A 17,097-nucleotide genomic window follows, 5' to 3' on the forward strand; every position below is an offset into this window, starting at 1 on the left:
GAATATTAGAAAAAAATGTATGAAAAGCACGAAAATAAATTTGACAAGGAAAAATTGCTTAATTAGAAAAAAAAATAGCATCGGTAAAAAAAATTATTTTATTTACACTTCCATAAAAACTGAGTAAAAAATAAATAAAAGATGCTAATGACTATTTTTTTTATCTTTCCAATTAATCATTTTTAAAGAAAAAAAAACAGTATAGGATGAATGAATATTTATAGTGGGATTGATCAAATTGGGTTTCGTTTCACAAATACATGAATATTAGTGGTTCAAACAATTTTTTTATATGATTGTAAAAAGAAGATTGACAGGGAATACTTTATAATTTTTTTTACCAAATTTGAATGGTAAAATAATAGTGACGATTGATCAGTGATCGATATACTGACTTAAACTACATTAAAATATAATAATGATATCGCTATTTATAACTGTTATATATATATATATATATATTTGTTATAATTTTATATCATAATTATTATTTTTATTTTGCCAACTGATATTTGATTATATAATAAAAATATAAACATATATTTGCGATAGTGTTTACCTTTTTACCAGCTACTATAATATATATTCAAGGAAAATTATTATAAAGTAATAAAAAAATCATCATAAATTTTACTATCATCATTATAACAGAAATCCATGATTTTTTTTTATAAAATCACAATAATAATAAAATAATAACGTTCTAATAGAAGAGTATTCCAATATAAGATGTTAGATTTTTTCTATTTTCTTCAAGAAGTACCTTGTTAAGGTAAAAACCTCTGAAAATTGAACACAAGTGACAAAAGATAAAATACAATAATAAAAAACACTAAAAAACCAGGTAAGTCAATAAATCTGAAAGTACCTTGTAGAAATGTTATATAACCTTTATTTTGTAGTGTTGGGTTTGGTTAGGGGAGAAAAAGAAGGCTTATTTGGATGAATTTAATAGAATACGAAAATTCAAGAATTTGTGGGAAATTTATATCTCAACGTAAACAAAAGGTCTGTGAATAACAAGAGAAAAAAAAGAGACCAATGGATGAAGAGGTTGTCATAATTGTGACTTGTCATTTTCAATAAAATTAGAATATATTATTATAGTATATGTAATATAGTTTTGTTATGTTTGATTCTTTGTTTAAAGAATAATAAAATATTATAAATCTCTTAAACAATATTATGATAATTAAAGAAAAACATTAAACAAAAAAAAGAGGGAAAAGGGTAGGGGAGGAAAGAAAAGAAGGAGTTGAGAAGAGTGAAAGGGGAGAGAGAGAGAGAGAGAAAGAGAAGAAGTGACAAGAGTGGAGTGTGCGTGAGAGAGTGACTGCAAACCGCTCCACCCTTGTTTCTTCTCAGATCTTCCATGGAACAGGTTTGGGGTTAAGCAATGCATCGATTTTCCATTCTTCACTTTCCGCTCACAATTGTTGCGTTAATTTCGGTTTTCATTTTGCAGTACGAGAAGGTGGAGAAGATAGGCGAGGGTACATACGGCGTCGTTTACAAGGCTCGCGACCGCGTCACCAATGAGACCATCGCCCTCAAGAAGATTCGCCTCGAGCAGGAGGACGAGGGGGTTCCCAGCACCGCCATTCGCGAGATTTCGCTCCTCAAAGAGATGCAGCATAGGAACATTGTTAGGTATTCGTCGTTTCCTTTGCTTTTTTGTTCCAATGCAATGTCTCCTTATCGATGCTCGAATTGGAGGGTTTATAGTGCTGTTGCCGCGTGCTATTTGTTGTTAATTTTTGTTTCTGCTTTGCCTCGGAGTTTTTAGCTTCTGAAGGGTAATCAGTGAAGGAGGTGCTTTCATTTTGTTGCTTGGAGGTGTACTGTGTAGGGTTTGGATTAGTTGAACAATTGATAACCCGTTTTTGATACTTTAGTTCCATTCAGTTGTTGTTTATGTTAGGTGAACTGGTTGTGGTGTTTAATTTTTACAATCTTGTCAACATTTTAATTTTTACTCCTGCTTTTGGTCTAGCTCAATTCCAACAATGTTTGTACAGCTTTGTGTGTCCTGGCAGCTCTGAAAAACGTCTATTTTAATGTTGCTGTGTTATGTGCTATTCTTAATCTCATTCTTCCTTTTAGTCATTTCGTTATTGAGTTGTGCTCTGTGGTTGCGTGGATGACAGGTTGCAGGATGTAGTGCACAGTGAGAAGCGATTGTATCTGGTTTTTGAGTATCTGGACTTGGATCTAAAGAAGCACATGGATTCATCTCCAGAGTTTGTGAAAGATCCACGGCAAGTAAAAGTGAGTGGCACATGTGGTTTTCTTTTCTCGGATTATATATTTCGGTAACTTGAGTTATAATTGTGAGAGTTAGCAAGGGATCTAATCTGGCAAGCACATATATGGGTTTCTTATTATCTGGCTTGCCCTTCCTAAACCAAATGAAGACAATATGAGGGTTATTGATGATCAATAACCTTGTGGTTGGCTACTTAATTTGAGCTTTTCAAATCAAATGCAGATATATACATATTGTGAGTCTAATAGTTTTTGTGATGAGTGGAAGAGTTTTGTAGAATATCTTTCATTACTTGATTGGTATGATGTTGTCCTTCAAAGTTTCCTATTTCAGAAAATGAATGTTCAGTTGATTAAGTTTTTCCTTTAGGATTTTGGTTGGACCTGTCCACTAACTAGTTGCTCAAAATTATAATGTTATCTTGAGTAGTTGGTTTAAAGAAAGCTTTACTGTGTTGGTTCAGGTTAATTCTGCTTGGAAATTAAGATTCTGTGCTGAGATGCAGCTATCATGTATTTCATTGGTTTTGGCTTCCTTGTTGTCTGTCTGACAGCCTGCCTATTATCCTATTGTGATTATTTATTCAGTTAAGATGCCATGTATGATGTTCCCATTACCTTCCCTTTTCATTGTTTGTAGGTTAGATTATGGTTAAATGTTTCCAACTTAACATCCACCGAAAATGTAAAATCTATTTTGTCATGGATTCTATTAGGTGATGCTAATTTTGGTGAAAATACCAGTTTGGATTTGGAATTTGAATTCTTTAATGATCGTTTCTGTAGATGTTCCTTTATCAAATTCTCTGTGGCATTGCTTACTGCCATTCACACAGAGTTCTTCATCGAGACTTGAAACCACAGAATTTGTTGATAGATCGCCGTACAAATTCCTTAAAGCTTGCTGATTTTGGATTGGCTAGGGCATTTGGCATTCCTGTCAGGACATTTACTCATGAGGTTTGTGTGCTACCTTTGTGCTTCTTGTCAGCCATGGAGATAATAAAAAATTAAATGAATGGGTTTCGCATGAGAAAATAACATGACCATATACCGTGTTCTAAAGTTGCATCTTTTGGAACTCTGAACGTTGTTGGAAATCTTATTTCCTTGTAATGCTAAAGCTACATGACTTATCTTCAAGACTATATTTGGTAGTTTGATATTTCTGCTCCTGAGCTAAAAATCAATATTTCAGCCTTGTTGTGTTACTGGGGGTTGATGTTGTTTGTGTTGTCTACTATATATTATGCAAGATTGTGTACAAGGGTGGTCAGTAATCCATGTAGTTGACCCCATTTAGTGGGAATAAGACTGTTATTGTTTTTCTTTCCTTTAATATATTTTTTAATTGAATGGTTCTTTTGAGACCTTACTTGAATATAACCATGGGATGATTCTCTACATAAATTTGATTTTCCTCAATTTTTGAAATTTAGCATTTTGTAAATTGCTTGTCTTTGAGAATACTGAAAGTTCATCTGTCAATGGTAGCTTTTTTGCTATCCTGAAAGATCATTGGTCACTTTCAAACAATCCACTAAATTGGTATTCATAGAATGCTTCTGTTCACTTTATGTTAATTTGATAATTTCCATACATTGAACTTGTATATATAACAATTTTCACTATAATAAGTAATCAAGAATGTTAGTGTGATTGCTCTCTGTTTTTTGTTTACTCTTTTAATATACCAGCAACATTATATAATTATCCATTGAGGGTTTTCTCAATGGGTAGAATCAAACTGCTTCACCTGAAAGGACTCAGTTCGATTCCAGCCAAAGTTTTTGTGTCATGCCTTGACCCGTCCCCTAAACTTTTCTTAATTGAATACTAATGTATTTATTTTATTTTTTAATTAAAATTATTTAATAGAAGATTATGTGTATGAATCAATTTTGTGGAAAGGTATTATTGCAGTAGTCCATTTTACGAGCTTTAGAATAAATCATATTTATTCCCAAACTGTATCTATAGTTTTTATAATTGTTTGTAGGTGGTGACATTATGGTACAGAGCTCCAGAAATATTGCTTGGGTCTCGTCATTATTCTACCCCAGTTGATGTTTGGTCAGTGGGATGTATATTTGCAGAAATGGTAAACCGACGACCTCTGTTCCCTGGGGACTCTGAGATTGATGAATTATTTAAAATATTCAGGTGATTATCCAGCAGTCTCAAATTTGTCTCTAGACCTTTTAAACTGGCACATTTTTATGTATTTATATTGGATTTGATTGAAGAATCTTAATACTGTTTGGTACATCTATTTGGAGGAGGGGAAAGTTTACACATGCATTGAAATGTGCACTCATACGTATTGTTGTTTATATGTGAAATTTAAATGTTTTTTGATGTGTTGGTGACAGTTTGAATCCTTGAAAAGTTAGTCTTCAGTTTTGACCCTTTGAATATTTGTTTTCAGTTTTGGTAGTTATTGAATTATTGAACAAATTTATTGCGTGGTATCAGTCTTTCTCTTCTGCCTGTTTGACTCCCCTTCTCTTTACTTTCTCTGAATCTTAAAGCTCTACCCTCCCCAAAATTCTATAATCTATAAATAAACTAGTATAAGGTAACAAAAAAAGGATGTCGTGTCTCTTTTTTGATATTTAATTACTACGGTTTAGAGTTGATTCGGAGAGCCCAGTTGGATATTAGGAAAAAACTAGAAATGGCACCAGATTTCTTTGTTTTTGGGTCACGATTTATGTAGAATGGACCCAGGGCACGATTTTGTGGTTCACTGGTTCTCTCTTGTAAGCTTAAGTCTGTTTTTGGTGTTAACGTTCGAACTTCAGTTATACTTCTAGTGCATGACCAGATCTCTGCTAGTGTTGTTTTTCTCAGATCTGTTTTGGGTATTAACATTTTCCTCTGTTTTGGCCTGGACAGCCTCAGCAACCTCACAATGCTCCCATTTGGTTCTCTTGTACCTTTCATTGATAGGGGCGGCATAAGCTACATATTATTAGTGGGTTGGGTCATATTAGTTCCCCCCGCCCTCCCCCCTCTTGCTATTTGGATTGTTGGGAAGTTTGAGTCCGATAGCTTTTTTTGTTTAAGTAAAACATATTATATAAAATAATAATATTAAAAATTATAATAATAGTAAAATTATAATAATATTAAAACTAGAAAAAAATTTAAAAACATGTTAGGTTGTGGCACGCCAAAAGAGCGGGGAGGGTGATATGAGAGGGCAGTGGTGGGGCCAAAAGGAAGAGAGAGAAAATGAGTGTATAAGGAGGGACGGTACCCAAATGAAAGGAGGAACTATTCTGAGGTTTTGGGTGGTAATTTTGAGGAGAGACTGGCTTGTCATCATCCTGGTGTTTGTTGTATTTACTTGCTTTGTTGTTATTCTATATTTGTAATCCATACATAGTCATTTACTGTTCCTCTGTTCGATTTCTGTAATTCCATTTTATAGAGGAACTTATCTGTGATACATACTAGTACCAACTTAGCTATTTCTTTTCTTTGATACCCTGGTTCCTATCAAAACACAATATATAATATGATCAACTAAAAAATAATAATAAAAATATAATAGCTGTATATGATCAACAAAGCGCTTCCATAGAGGCTGTTGCAGTCACTATTCAGCCGCTATTTGGTCTGTTATGCCTGCAATACCAAACCAGCCCCAGTATCTGGTAGGGCTGTTCCTCACCGCTACATTGCTATAGTGGCGTTATAGCTAGGTATTTAAAATCATGGTTTGGGTGATAAATAATAAATGTTACTAATAATTCAAATATGTTCTTGATAGCTGTAATTATATAGATATGATCTTGATATCTGTAATTGTAAAGATAGAATCTTTATTTCCGTATTTATAACAATATCAATAACATAAGATCATAAGAACTTTACTAATTACTTATAATATATTTGTCTGGTCTCCATTTGACTGTGGATAGTTTACAGTTTCTCCACATTTCCAGGACATAGTCTTTGCAGTTTGCTTGTATTGCAATGTTAGGTTTGAATTATCAAAATGTTCATTTCTATTCTGCACTATGTTCATGTTAATGCTTTCTTTAAATTTTCAATTCATTGATTTTTTTTTTAATTCAAAGCCAAAGCTAGCCAAGTATTTCATGTACATAAACGTGAAAATACTATGAGCTAAGTTATTTTATGAAGTAACACTGGTTTCCTATACTGCCATTATGGGTCATAAACCACACAAATATTTGATGTTACTGCTGCAGATGCTTGTGTCTATCAGACCAAACATGAGCCACCTAGGATAGACCAATCGATGAAAAGAGTGAGAAAAAAAGTAGCAAAGTTGATGTTTAATTGTTGCAAGGATCCACGGTTAATCTGGGAAGACTTAATTCTGAATATTCAATAATTAATAGTAACTTTGGTATAGGTGAGTGAAAGACCCTAAGGTTTGTTTGGTTTAAGGAGACATGTACTGTTGTCATTCTCTGTTTTACAACTAAATACAAAATTATCATTTTGTTTTTCACTTGTTTCTTGTTTTCAACGTTTGTACAAGAAACAGTGAAAAAACAAATAGTTTTCCTTATATGGAAGCATTTTTTTTTTCAAATATTATGCCTGACCAACTTTTCTTAATTTGATTTTGAAAAAGAAGTTAAATAAAAGCAATTTTTTATTGATTGGAGTGACTATGATTATATTGCATTTGAGCTGATGGACATGGAGAAGAAGAGAGACCTTTCCTGTTTTGGTTCCTGCAGTTGAAGGAAGTGTTTCAGGAAATATTAGAAATTTGTGATACCCGTATAAAGTCTCCCGTCTTTATTTAGTCTTTATCCTAAAAGGATAATTAATCTGTGAATTTTTTTAATTTAGCAAACTAAGTATTTTTGAATTAAAAACTTTTCATCATAGTATCAAAACCTGTTAATAGATTTGAGAAATGGCAAACATAGTCAAATAAATATTTGCTTCCAATTCCCCCAAATGAGTAATCAAAGCTTCATATATCTATATATGTACTAATATGTATGTACATATTGTCCTTATATGAAGAATCTTGGGTACACCAAATGAAGAAACATGGCCTGGAGTTACTGCATTACCGGATTTTAAATCAACATTTCCCAAATGGCCACCTAAGGTAATTGTGGCTGTCTTGAACCTGGATTAATTGCTTTGTTCTTCATCCAGTAAGAATTTAGCTTTATCTTTTACTTTGCAGGACTTAGCAACTGTGGTTCCAAATCTGGATGCAGCTGGTCTTAATCTTCTTTCTGTAAGTACAAGATGTGATATAGTATTCTTTTTTCATGGCATTATTAAAAATAGTGCAAATAAGTATATAGTTCAACCGCCACCAGCCTCGGTGTCTAAGGCTGGATTGTGGCGATGTTATCAAGAGGTTCAATTCTCCACTAGATTTTCTTATACTCCTTCTCCCAAGTACAGAATATACTTGGGTTCAATGCCTCTAATATATCCATAAAAAAAGTAATCTAGGACAGAATGAAATAAATTTATGTGTTTTTCCTTACTAATTAGGAGAGTACTTTCGGTTCTGTTAAAAAAAAAAACAAGATGAGAAATCAATCCAGAAGAAATAGTAAACGAGTAAGTATTCGATAGTAGTATCCTGTCACACCTGATTGTATGTAGCTTAGAAGTCAAGGTATTTGGTAGTTCTAATGTGTATTTGGCGATTTTAGTGTATTATATTTCCTAGTTATTACTATCTATCTAATAAGACCCTTAATTTGTAAGTGTTTTCAGTAGTTCCATTGGTCAAATCCCATTACTAACTGGTGCAAGGGTCAACACTTCCAGCCATTTGATTTTGTGCAATCAACAGGAATTTCTATCTAAAATTTTGTAATGAAGAGGAATCAAGTTACTTTAAGAGAGTTACTATTCATCCTTATTATTATTTTTCTTAGTCTATCGGTTTTAATAAGTAATTCATTTTAATGGTTATATTAGATTAATAGAAAATGAAGGGTAAGGATGGGGAATAACTTTCATATAAGTTTTTCTTTGAGTAACTTGATTCCTCCTATAATTTTCATTTTCTTACAAAACACTTTACTGTTGAAATCCTTCTATACTTGTTTCCCAGCATTCCCTTCGGTAATATATGACAATATAAATTGAGTTGAAAGCAGAGGGGAAGAAGAGAGATTTATCTTTGTTTTTCTCGTTAATCTTAAAGGGAGATGCTAGTAAATGACCGTTGAGGCTCTTGTTTGCCTTTTGAACATATCTAGCTCCATGGTTGGTTTATTAGGCACCAGCTGTGTGGTGAGATTATTATTATTATTAAGAAACGCATTCCAGTATTTGATTTATCATGTAATAATGGAATGAAAGATTTCATGACGTTTGTCCTCTAATAAGTTTTCCTCAATCCTCTATAGCAATCCATTCATGCATTTTAGATACTATCATCCTTTTTGGGTCCGGGGTATTTCTAATATGTGATTTCCTGTGACGCTTTATCGTATGAACCATCGCCTTATTGTATTCTCTGATAAAAAAATGTTTATTGTATTCCAGAGTATGCTATGCTTGGATCCCAGCAAAAGAATTACCGCCAGGATCGCTGTGGAGCATGAATACTTCAAAGACATTAAATTTGTACCCTGATTCCATATCTTCATGGAAAACGTGTTTATAGTAATATTTTGTGCAGAATTTATGGGTTTTGACTATGCGAGAAATGCGTGCTGTCTTTTGCTATTTTATTCAGGAAACTTGGGAGTTGGGACTGGGTCATATTTCCATTTTTTGTCCTACAGAATATTTCAGATTCAACTTGAGTGTGATCATATTGCTTTTTCTTTTCCCCTTTGTCCAGTCTCAATGCAATGCAAAAGTTATGTTTTCAGTTTGCCTGACCTGTGATAGTTCTGCTTGCTTAATGCAGAAGAAGCGCGTAACTACATTCTTTCATGATGCCAAGAAGTCACTTATTGATTGAAAAAAAGTAGTTTGTTTTACCAACCCGTTAACTTATATAATGAAACTTATTTGCGTCCGGAAAATATATGAAATATCTTTCAAAGATTAACTTTTCCAAGCTTAATTATTTAATGTTAATATCTATATCAAGACGAGTTTTTATGGAAAGCTCTTGCAACTATGTAAAGTAATAAATTGAGTCCAAATAATGTAGTAATACATGTCTTTTGATTTCAGTATTACTAAATCTAATTTCATTTTGCTTATAGTAAGACCAACATGGGATTTCATTTTATAATGGATAATAAAAAGGAATATATCAAATAGCTCAAAATAAACTGTAGACATTTCTCTTAAATAAATTAAAGTAAATGAACTTTGAGTTTAAATATTACTTTGACAATTGAAAACTATAAAGTTCTCGACCCCCACCTTTGTAATTTAGTTAGGAATTGGATCATTTTATTAGAAAATTCATTTAGATTAGTTCCAGTTCACTTAAATCCTACCATAAGTTAAATTGTACTTTTCAAATTTTGCTTCAAAGCTAGTTTTAGTTTAAACAACTTAAACTTTTACAAATTTTTTATAAGCACTTTAACTTTTAATTATAGAAAATTAATTTCTTATAACTAAATGCTAATTTAATATGGATATTTAACAAAAATGAAATGATTTATTAGTGAAAATTGCTGTTATACATATAAAGATGAATCAAATACATGTAGAAATATTTTTTTCTTGCACTCACTTAATTGAGGTGGAATTAAAATTAATTTCTGATTTGTTGGGAAGTAATAGCTGTGATATTATGAATTTTAAAGCATTTATTATGAAAACAAATTTATATACTTTTTTCAATTAAATCTACACTTTAAAAACTCAATTCAGCAAAGACCTGTTTAGTCACAGTGAATGGTATGCCAAGAAACAGAGAGGAGCACCTGTCTTTCCCTTCTCCTTCCCCCTCCCTTCTTCACTGTGAGTGACCCTTCCCTTCTCCTCTGCATGGGCCATGCATGTTTTCTAATATCACTTTTATGCTATTACTCTTCCTCTCCTTTATCTATTTCGTTATTTTCTGGCTGTTTTGATAATAGCTTTTGCTAGAAAAAATATGGTCTTTATTTCGTTAGTACTAAGAACTCTTAATTATTTTTAAGCAACTTTCACTTCCATGTCAGCTTCATCTAATGCATGGTTCTAACAAGCTACGTTGTATATTTTAAAGGCTCAATCCAAGCAGATGGGGTTGGAGTTGCTTTATAGAATAAAGATTTCACTGAAAAAGTTGCCAAAAAGTTTATGCAATCAGAAAACCGAGGAAGTTGTTGAAATGGAAAGAAGGAACAATGCATCATATGCATGTAAATGTAACGATGTAGTAAAAGCAAATTTGAAGAAAGTTTACTGGAGTATATGATACGTTATTGGTAACATCGAGTTGTGAGTTTTGGATTGGTTTTGAGAAGAGAACGCAAAAACGAAAGCGAAACCAGAAGAGTGGGCATTGGATTACACAATGGAGGTGAAAACTGCGAAGAAACACACAAACAAACACATCCTAATTCTGTGAAATAAATCTGTCCGTTACTTATCAAAGGTCCAAATTGAAAGAAGGAAAGCAAAGCAAAAATGGAATTGTCAAATTACGACCACACTCCCATAATAATATTTAAGAACCATTGGATTATCAAGACCCGTCGAGTGTGTAATGAATAGTTGTGATTATTTAGAGACATATATCTTCATCAAGAGTCATGAAATTTCACGGAGAGATACAAAATGCGTGTGTATTTGAAAGATTAAATCTTTTCACTGACAATACATGAGATGATCTATAAATAGAAACCCAACTGCATGAATACAAACGTAACCAAAATACATAAATCTTCTGTAAATTTGTCGCTGAATTTGGGTGGGTACAAGGTAGGTGATTCGTACATCCATTAAGGTTAGTGTTTTGATGTGTTTTTCTGTTTTTTCGGTTATATTCTGAGTCTCCTTGGACATTGATTCAGTTTGATTCGTTGAGAGAAAGGTGCAGCAAATGGGTGTGGAGCGCGACATAGACGATTTACCCAAGAACGAAGCCAACCACACTGCTTTGACCCCACTGTGGTTCTTGGAAAGAGCAGCATTGGTGCACCCCACCAGAAGATCCATCGTCCACGGATCACGACACTACACGTGGCTCCAGACTTACCAGCGTTGCCGTCAATTAGCCTCGGCTCTCTCTAACCATTCCATCGGCCTCGCCAACACCGTACTTCTCTTCTACCTCTTATTCTTTTACTGTCTTCATGTTAATGTTGCTGTTCTCTCTCTTCTATAATCACAACCAAATATTCAAAATAAATAATAATTCAGACACCTGATTAACCTAACCATAACTTCAGATAGGAACATTAGCTTCTTCATTCATGAATATAGTCTCGTTTCTTCTAAAATTAAGAACACTAGTTAATTTAAATTGCATACATTTTTTTAATGGATGAAAGGAATAACATCTGTTGGGTTATTTACAGCCCAAAACACAAAGTCTTAAGATTTTTTTGTTGAAGGTGATATTATGATCTCCTCACGTTCATTGGAGTTGTAGACAGGGACAAACATTTTCTATTGTGGTAAACCTCAGCCGCAGTTAGGATCAGGAAAAGTGTGTTGAGATGGTTTATCTTGGTAATCACTAGATGGGGACAAGCATGTCCCGTTGTAGTAAAACCTATGGTAAAAACCACATCACTTGAGGAGAGACTCTTATTAATATGAATATGAGATGAAAGTCTCAGAAAATTGAGTAATATATAAAAGATTTACAAACACAACCTTAGATTGGAGATGGGTCATGGTCTCTTGAATGACTAACTCATGGTTTATTGGTATGAATCCCTCCAATGTCTCTCCCCTAAAAAGTAGTACCTAAGAACATGATGATTGTGTTGCAGCCTGTATATGAATTTTATGTTGTTGTTTTTTGTTGCATTAAAGTGTGTTGAGTTGTAATGTAATGGTGGCATCAGGTAGCTGTTATTGCACCCAACATTCCAGCCTTCTATGAAGCTCATTTTGGAATTCCAATGGCAGGAGCTGTGTTGAACGCAGTTAACATTCGTCTAAACGCTCCAGCAATAGCTTTTCTTCTTGCTCATTCATCGACAGCAGCAGTGATCGTGGACCAAGAGTTCTTTTCCGTGGCAGAAGAATCCTTGAAAATCTGGTCTGAGAACAGCGAAAGCTTTAAGCCTCCCCTTTTAGTTGTCATTGGTGACGAAAACTGCCACCCCAAGGTTCTGAGACACTGTGTATCCAGAGGAGCCGTTGAGTATGAGACATTTCTGGAAGGTGGGGACCCTGAATTCAAGTGGAAGCCTCCTCAGGATGAGTGGCAAAGCATTGCTGTGGGTTACACGTCTGGTACCACTGCTAGTCCTAAGGGTGTGGTGTTACACCACCGAGGGGCCTATCTCATGTCTCTGAGTGCAGCTCTTAACTGGGGAATGAGTGAAGGTGCTGTGTATCTGTGGACACTTCCCATGTTTCATTGCAATGGCTGGTGCTATCCTTGGACACTTGCTGCTCTTTGTGGGACTAACATCTGTATGAGACAGGTAAATTTATTTGAGGTGATTTTGTTGTGTTAAAGTTTGCAAACTTTAGTTTAAATGAATTGCATTTGCAAACTAACTTTACAAAAGCGACTCTCTCAGACTCCATTTCAAACTCGGTTTCAAGGCACATTTAGGACAAAATCAGGATTCTAGAGCTCTTCTACATCAATTATGATTTTGCTGTTTATTCTACTCTGTTTCTTTTTTGTTTAACATGCATCCCCACTCACTCACCACTGTCTTGGCATTAACACAGGTAACAGCTAAGGCAATATATGCAGCCATTGGGAAGTACAAAGTGACTCATTTTTGTGCAGCACCAGTGGTTCTTAACTCAATAGTGAATGCCTCGCCTGAAGAAGTCATCCTTCCTCTACCCCATGTTGTAGAGGTGAATACAGCTGGTGCTCCTCCTCCTCCATCTATGATTGCTGAAATGTCTCAAAGAGGATTTCGTGTGACTCACACATACGGTCTCTCAGAAACCTATGGCCCCTCCACCATATGTGCTCGGAAGCCAGAGTGGGAATCACTTCCTGTTGAACAGCTAGCCCAGCTCAGTGCAAGGCAGGGGGTGCGGTACATAGCCTTGGAAGGCCTAGAAGTTATGAACCCAAAAACCATGCAACCTGTTCCTGCTGATGGTGCCAGTGTAGGTGAGATTATGATGAGGGGCAATGCTGTGATGAAAGGGTATCTGAAGAACCCCAAAGCCAATAAGGAGGCCTTTGCAAATGGATGGTTTCATTCTGGGGATCTGGGTGTGAAGCATAAAGATGGATACATAGAAATAAAAGACAGGTCAAAGGACATTATAATCTCGGGTGGTGAAAACATAAGCAGTGTTGAAATAGAGAATGTTCTGTTCTCTCATCCTTCCATACTAGAGGCAGCAGTGGTGGCAAGGCCAGATGAGAAGTGGGGAGAGTCACCTTGTGCGTTTGTGACACTGAAAGCAGGCATGGATGGTAGCAATGAGCAAGGTTTGGTTGAAGACATAGTTAAGTTCTGTAGGTCACACATGCCTGCTTATTGGGTTCCAAAATCAGTTGTGTTTGGACCATTGCCAAAGACAGCTACTGGGAAGACACAGAAGGCGTTGCTGAGGGCAAAGGCTAAGGAGATGGGGCCTGTAAGGAAGAGCAAGTTGTAACCATCTCACAGAATGCTTCTGCTTCTGCTTCTTCCTCTCTCACCTGTGCCTGCCTAGGATTGCTTTTACTTTTACTGTTGCTTATTTATAACTACAAAAAAACTTTCAATAATAGTGACCACTGCCTTCTATTTATTTCATTAACATTTTTGGTATTAAAAAGAAAAATACAAGATTCAAACTTTTCATTAGATTAACCAATAACAGATTCACAAACTCCACATAAATAAACCAGAGCTCTTTTAACCAAATAAAATGAATTTCAATCATAAATTTCAAAACGGATTTTCAGCTAAACGAGTTGAGCCCAATAAAGGTTGTGTCATTTCAAATTGGGCAATTGCTTCCTGCACAGCATCCGATTCCAGCGAAAAGACGAAAATTTTCTTAAAAAAAATAGATGCATATAAAAATACCTTCTGATTCCCCTTTCCGGAATATTTGTTCTAGATATTTTTTGTCTGGAACGAATTTTTTTATTATGGATTTTCTATGAATTTTTCATTTTTGTTTCTAGATTTTTATGTTCAGAATATAATAATCTCTCTTTTAGATTTTTTTTTCTGAAATGTATTATTTTAATTTCAGATTTTTTTTTGTCCAGAATAGAATTTTTATTTTTATTTTCAGATTTTTATTTTCGAAACTCAATAATCTCTTCTGGATTTATTTTTCCAGAATATATTATTTTCAATTTCGAATTTTTATTTCCGAAATAAAGAAATTTTTGGAAATTAAAAAAATATGTTGGATGGAGGTTGAAAATGATTGGATATAGGAAGCATTTGTCTTCAAATTGAACCCACTAACAGTGGGGGTTTCTTCCTGCACCCCATCATTGTTATTATTGTACCCATAAAAACCTGAAATGACGAAAGTAACCCTGACAGCTTTTAAATATCATAGCACAGCAGTGCCTCCCTCCCTCTCCTCTGCATTTTCAACACACTAATAACTCCCTCGTACCTCTGCCGAGCTCAATCTTTACTACAACAACCTCTACAATCCCACCTACAAAGGACTATTTCAAAATTTCGAAAAATATGGGGTGCAAGAAGAAGAATGATGGGATTAAGGAAAAAACACCCCTAATTAATGCCGACCAAAACCCACATAGACAAACTTACTTTAATCCCTCAACTATCCAAAATAAATGTCTATTGTTTTAGTGAATTTTCAAATATACTACTTGTTCTTTATATTTTAATTACAATTACAAGATGGCTGCGTTCCCTAACTTAAAGAAGGTTGAAAGCACATGTACAATTAAATGCAACTACACAATGTGCCAAATTGTTTCAAATTTATTATGAATGCAATTAAGAAATACAAAAAAAAAAAATAGACAGATATGGTTACTTATTGCTTGCTACATACATGTGCCGACCCATCTATAAAAACATCTATAAAATAAAATTCGTTCACATTTTAAATAGTCTTTAATTTTTGTATTTTGCATTTATTTCATCAAACATGTGAATTAAACGAGTTACCGCACCTGCAAAAATACCTTAAAATCTTTAAACATTAAACAAGGAAACCTAATGTATAAGCAAAAGGGGTTAAGTAGTGTTGGATTATTAAACAGTTGTTGTCATTAATGAGAGGTTGAGATTTTGTATTTCTCAGTACATGATTGTTCATCTCTCTGACTGAAATAGGGCATTGTAGCTTTATTTATTATGATGTTTGGCTCAGATTGCACCCAGACACACAACTGTGCTAACATGTTAAACAGTACATGCATTGGGATTGTGCCATTCCAGTTCCTAAATTCAAACTCACCTTCCCACCTTCTCACACTTCTTTCCAAATTATAATTTTCATAAAATTTGATGAGAAAATAGTGAAATTTGTTTTGTTTTTTTGTCTACTTTTGTACAGTATAATTTAGATCTCTCCTTCAAAAGATGTAATGTGTTTTCAATTAATGCCTTTAGTTAAGGTGACCCAATTGATATTCATTATCCAATACCTTAATTAGCCTACTAATATATAATTAAAATAGCTTCTATCTCAAAGTTACAACCTAGCTACTAACGTGCTTCTTCAGTCTAATTGACTATTAATCTTCCATGTTGAACTTGTCTTGCAAAACTCAACTCAGACAGCAACAACAAGGGCACCCAAATTCAGCAATGAGTATTATTAATTAGGTCTAAATTGTGTGTGTGAGAATAGAAAAAAGACAAAAGGGCATGAAGAGGTGTGAAGGAAGAGTAGAAGTGGCTTTTTCTTGAACTTGAAAAGCACTTAAAGGGTTGTGGCATAGGATCTCTAAATGAGTCCCAAAATAAGGGCCAATGGATTCAACAATGTTGCTTTGCCCCTTGCAAGTGAAGTCATGTATAGCACATGGAAAAGTGCCACGTGACCCATCATCACCCAAAGGCTTAATCCTGTTTTTCAGTTAATGTGTATATAAAACTTCAAAATTAAGATTGCCCACATGGAAGGGATCTTATTTTGCAACTCCCAATGTGCATCTCTTATCAACTAATAACATCCTCATCTTCATCATCACCAAATCAACTTAACCTAACCACCTTTCCTCAACTCTTTCAAATGTTCTTAAATTATAGGGAAACTAATCAAACATAATTATAATAATATAAGAATTAAATATACTTTTTTATTTGTACTATAACATGAAATTACTTTTCTTTTTTTTTAAACTTTAGACTATCTAACTGTAGTACAAGTTAGTACAAAAGTGATTAAAATATTTTTTTTATATACTTGGAAACTGATATTCACATAACTAATTTATAAATGGATGAAGTAAAATTTTAAATTGAATCAAGTCTGATTATAAAAAAAAATCATAAAATAGAAACCAATTTTAGAGACAAAAAATAATTAGTTGGTATAGTTACTAAATTGGAGACTATTTTAGAGACTAACTCAAACTCATAAAATCAGCTCATGAGGTTGAAGTTTGCACCAACTTATATACAATGAATTGTCTTCATCTCTAGTCGATGTGGGATCTCCAACAATGGTATCTAATTTAGTTATTATAGCAAACTAATTATTTTTTGTCTCTAAAATTAGTTTATATTTCATGATTTTCTTGTATTGTTCATAATGACCTATTTCAATCATTTTTATGTTATAAGTATCTCAATTATATAAAATTTGTATCAG

At 33.9% G+C, this 17,097-nt stretch overlaps 2 protein-coding genes across 2 annotated transcripts; both read left to right on the forward strand.

The window, feature by feature from the left end:
- The first annotated feature begins 1,043 nt into the window (after positions 1-1,043).
- LOC137831983 (cell division control protein 2 homolog) lies at positions 1,044-9,112 on the forward strand. The gene is made up of 8 exons (XM_068639920.1): positions 1,044-1,381; positions 1,466-1,650; positions 2,148-2,268; positions 3,052-3,225; positions 4,265-4,428; positions 7,285-7,372; positions 7,454-7,507; positions 8,782-9,112. The coding sequence occupies exons 1-8, from the start codon at positions 1,373-1,375 to the stop codon at positions 8,869-8,871; spliced, it is 885 nt and encodes a 294-aa protein (XP_068496021.1). The 5' UTR covers positions 1,044-1,372; the 3' UTR covers positions 8,872-9,112.
- Positions 9,113-11,181: 2,069 nt separating this feature from the next.
- On the forward strand, positions 11,182-14,060 carry LOC137831981 (acetate--CoA ligase CCL3-like). The gene is made up of 3 exons (XM_090303081.1): positions 11,182-11,452; positions 12,210-12,797; positions 13,054-14,060. Exons 1-3 carry the CDS (start codon positions 11,237-11,239, stop codon positions 13,948-13,950), a joined length of 1,701 nt encoding a protein of 566 aa, XP_090159207.1. The 5' UTR covers positions 11,182-11,236; the 3' UTR covers positions 13,951-14,060.
- Positions 14,061-17,097: the final 3,037 nt, after the last annotated feature.

This window comes from Phaseolus vulgaris, chromosome 6 (assembly GCF_051622355.1).
Source record: "Phaseolus vulgaris cultivar YP4 chromosome 6, ASM5162235v1, whole genome shotgun sequence".
Taxonomy (NCBI): domain Eukaryota; kingdom Viridiplantae; phylum Streptophyta; class Magnoliopsida; order Fabales; family Fabaceae; genus Phaseolus; species Phaseolus vulgaris.